Raw genomic sequence first — 4,500 nt, 5'->3', positions numbered from 1 at the left:
GGTTGCAGCACACAAAGAATTACAAGCTGGTGCAAATAGGGGCTTGAGAAATCGGCATGGTGAGTGTGATGTCCCATATCATCGCCTTGGGACTGATCACATTGGATGAAATAGGTGGGCAAGTGGCCATCATGGAAGATGATGACGGGGAGAAGTGACAACACAGATAACTCGCTATGGGTGTGTGAGAGTTTGTTTCTCCCGTTGCAACGCACGGACATTTGTGCTAGTATAAATTATAATGCTAATGAAATGAATGACTAATCACATCTATGATCTCTGCACACTAGGCTACTCCGTGTGTTTGAGCAGTTATTAATGGTGATGAATGATCCTCTGCAGCACGACGGTCCTGGCTTGCCGGATGTCCCGGCTACACTTGTCCGCCTGCTGCCCGAGATCGTCCACGCTCTTCATGAACACCTCCAGTTTCTTCTTCACCTCCTCAATCACCATCCTGACGGCCCCCTCCTCGCGCTCCGCCAGCTCCACGCAGTCCACCATGGAGCCGATGTGGACCTCGAGCCGGCCGACGAGCGAGCGTATGCTGTCCAGGTCCTCGATGGCGACGAACGTGCCGATCTGCATTGCGCCCACCACGTCCTTGTGCCCCCGGAGCACGTCCCGGTACCGCTTCAGCATCGCGTCCACCCACTTTCCGGCGGAGCCCACGGGCAGCGACGCTGCGGCCGCCAGTGCGGCCGCGACGGGCGGAGCGGCGATGGCCGCGGCCACCACCGAGCAGACGAGGATCGCCGCGAAGGTCGTCGCGAAGACGACGCCCGTCACGCGGCGCCAGACGCGGAGCGACCGGAGGCAACCGTCCAGGCAGCGCTTCTGCCGCCGCAGCCTGTCCAGCATGCCCAGCTGCTGCCGGTACGCCGCCTGGAACGCGGCGAAGAACTCGTCCGTGAACGGATCACCGCCGGCCGCCTCCTTGAACCGCCGCAGCGCGCCGAGCGCGCGCGCGGGCCGGACGGCCGGGTCCTGGCATTGGAGCGCGAGGTGCAGGACGAGCTGCGAGTCGCGGGCGCGGCGGAGCGCCTTGTCGAGCGCGGCGAGGAAGTCGAGGGTGTGGAGGCTGGCGTCGAAGTAGTCCTCCACGAGCGCCAACAGCTCGGGACACCCCCACACGTCGTGCTTGCTGGCGAGCACCACGCGGACCACCTCCTGGTTCATCTCCACCAGGTAGCCGGTGACCTCCCGGAGGGAGCCCAGGGACATGGACGGCACCTCCACCCCGGACGCCGCCGCCGCCGCTACCGCGAGGCTCGCACGCCGCCGCAGCGCCGCGTCGAAGCTCCGCAGCTCCGGGTCCGCGCTGCACGCCGCCTCGTACGACCCCAGCTCCTCCCCCGTCGCTCTCGCACTCTTCAGCCGCCTTGGCCTCATTGTGCCATGACGGTTCCCCATGGCCGGCGAGCCCAAGAGACTCCTTACAGAAATCAAGAAGAGAAGAAACAGAGCTTCGAGCGTACTGACGTACTGTGACCGTGATGCTCTGAAACTGAAAGAATTGCGCGCTCGCGATTGATAAACTTATAGTCGTGGAATGTGGAAGTGTGTGAACACTGTTCGCCGATTTGTCTGCCCGGCCCAGCGATGGACTCGGACTACGAGGAGGTGCTCGCGGTGCTGCTGGAGGAGGAAGCCGAAACCGACGTCCAGGAGCAGGAGCATCTCATGGTGCTCGCCGCCCTCGCCAGTCTGCGAGCGAGCAATAAAAAGTTGCGGCGAGGTGGTTCGGCGCCGGGGCGGGTGAAAGCAAAGAACCGGCATCGTCTGGAAGGCTACTACATGCTCTACTTCGCCGAAGCTCCATTGCATGGCGAAAAAACATTTCGGCGCCGTTATCGGATAGGCGAAAACTTTTCCTCGGGATTGTGAATTCCATCCGGAAGTTCGGAAGCTACTTCAAGTGCAAGAAGGATTGCACCAGCACACTTGGATTGACCTCAATCCAGAAGTGCACGACAGTTATGAGAATGCTTGTATACGGAGCTCCCGGTGATTCACTCGACGACTATGGGCGCATGGCCGAGTCCACGACCATTGAGTGTTTCTACAAGTTCTGCAGGGCAGTGGTGGCAGTGTTTGCACTGCAATATTTGCGACCACCCAATGTTCAAGACACTGCTCGGATCCTAGCACAGAATGCAACAAGAAGATTTCCTGGGATACTTGGAAGCATCGACTGCACGCATTGGAAATGGAAGAACTGCCATTTTCTTGGCAGGGGTTGTACAAAGGCGCCAAAGGCGGTTGCAGTGTGGTACTTGAGGCAGTGGTCACGCAGGACCTCTGGATTTGTCACTTTTTCTTTGGGATGCCAGAAACTCACAATGACATCAACATCCTGCAGTGCTCCCCTGTCTTTGCCAAGCTTGTTGCAGGGCCAGGTGCATCAACAGCTGCAACACGATCTGGTGGAGCACCTATCGAGGCTCTAGGGCGACGCCGGGAACGACTTGTGATGAAATATGAGTTTTTATTTGTTGCACTATATAATTTGTATTGAACCTAGGTCATTGTTCATTTATATTGAGTCATCCTCAAAATCCCCAATTGGCTGAATATTTCACTGAAGATCATTGTAGTTTACTGTCTAGTGTCCAAGACCACAGACCACAGTAGATGGTTTCTAATTTAGTAGACAAGTTTTGTTTACACAATTGGCCTTGCTGTAGCATAAATAATTCACTCCATTATGTTTACAGGTTACAAGTTGAGGTGTAGGCAGCCATGGAATGCGTGAAGGAACGGAATGCTGATTTGTAGTATGTACCTGCACACAACCTTGCCTGATGGTCAAATGTTATGACTTATTTTGGTTTTGAGTAGTATGTATGGTCAAATGTTATGGCTTATTTTGGTTTTGAGTAGTATATATGGTCAAATGTTACGAAAATTCGTTTCTGATCTCGGGCTCAGATGGACCTGTTATCACGCTCGTCCTTTTCCTAGTGCTACTAATGGCGCACCTGTAGTGCGCCATTAGTAGGCAAAACCGGTGCGCCATTAGTAGGCCTTTTCCTAGTAGTGTCATGGTGCTCGCCGCCCTCGCCAGTCTGCGAGCGAGCAATAAAAAGCCGCAGCGAAGTGGTTCGGCGCCGGGGCGGGTGAAATCAAAGAACCGGCATCGTCTGGAAGGCTACTACATGCTCTACTTCGCCGACGCTCCATTGCACGGCGAGAAAACATTTCGGCGCCGTTATCGGATGAGCCGAAAACTTTTCCTCAGGATTGTGAATTCCATCCGGGAGTTCGGCAACTACTTCAAGTGCAAGAAGGATTGCACCAGTACACTTGGATTGACCTCAGTCCAGAAGTGCACGACAGCTATGAGAATGCTTGCATACAGAGCTCCCGGTGATTCACTCGACGACTATGGGCGCATGACCGAGTCCACGACCATTGAGTGTTTCTACTAGTTGTGCAGTGCAGTGGTGGCAGTGTTTGCACCGCAATACTTGCGATCACCCAATGCTGAAGACACTGCTCTGATCCTAGCACAGGATGCAGCAAGAGGATTTCCTGGGATGCTTGGAAGCATCGACTACATGCATTGGAAATGGAGGAACTGTCCATTTTCTTGGCAGGGGTTGTACAAAGGCGCCAAAGGCGGTTGCAGTGTAGTGCTTGAGGCAGTGGCCACACAGGACCTCTGGATTTGGCACTTTTTCTTTGGGATGCCAGGAACTCACAATGACATCAACATCCTGCAGTGTTCCCCTGTCTTTGCCAAGCTTGTTGCAGGGCCAAGTGCATCAACAACTGCAACACGATCTAGTGGAGCACCTATGGAGGCTCTAGAGCGACGCCGGGAACGACGTGTGATGAAATATGAGTTTTTATTTGTTGAACTATAATTTGTATTGAACTATTTGATTTCTATTGATTTTCTATGATGAACTATGGAGGCAAAAAATTATTTATGAAGAATTCACGCCGAATCTGGGCCGATTCGCGTTGATAACGGGCTATTTTTTAACGAAAGTGGGCCGAATAATGGGCCAACATCGGTGCCTGGGGCGACAGCTGGGTGCCCAACCATCCCAGTGCCGATTTTTGCTGCCGGCTTGCCCCCAGGCGGCGACTTTTATGCCTCCTTGGGGGGGGGGAGGGGGGCAACGGCTGGAGATGCTCTAAGCAAATGAAACACATGAAAACCAACAATCTTGGTGGAACGAAAGCGAGCGGTTTGTGGATCTTAATTGACCACCACAACCAGCACCACCCTACCTGCATCAGGTAACTATTCAACGCCGGGAAAAGGTGCATGCCACCTTTCCTTTTTGTTTGTGGCAGCAAGGAGCCACAGCTGTGACGTTGCTCACACAAACAAGCAGCTGTGTTTGATCAAACCAGCTTGCTGGAAAGCAACATGGTGGTTCCAAGACACATCGTTTGCACAAAGCATATGCCCCCTTCCACAAGCATGGACCATGTGCTGCTTCTGCATGCGTACCCTTTTTCTTCTTGACTGGTGGATCTCAAGGG

At 54.1% G+C, this 4,500-nt stretch overlaps 1 protein-coding gene across 1 annotated transcript; it reads right to left on the bottom strand.

Moving 5' to 3' along the window:
- Window positions 1-315: 315 nt before the first annotated feature.
- On the bottom strand, window positions 316-1,413 carry LOC119360311 (putative UPF0496 protein 5). The gene has a single exon (XM_037626003.1). The coding sequence runs from the start codon at window positions 1,411-1,413 to the stop codon at window positions 316-318; it is 1,098 nt and encodes a 365-aa protein (XP_037481900.1).
- Window positions 1,414-4,500: the final 3,087 nt, after the last annotated feature.

This window comes from Triticum dicoccoides, chromosome 2B, assembly GCF_002162155.2.
Source record: "Triticum dicoccoides isolate Atlit2015 ecotype Zavitan chromosome 2B, WEW_v2.0, whole genome shotgun sequence".
Lineage (NCBI taxonomy): Eukaryota > Viridiplantae > Streptophyta > Magnoliopsida > Poales > Poaceae > Triticum > Triticum dicoccoides.
This window is presented reverse-complemented; position numbering and strand designations above follow the sequence as displayed.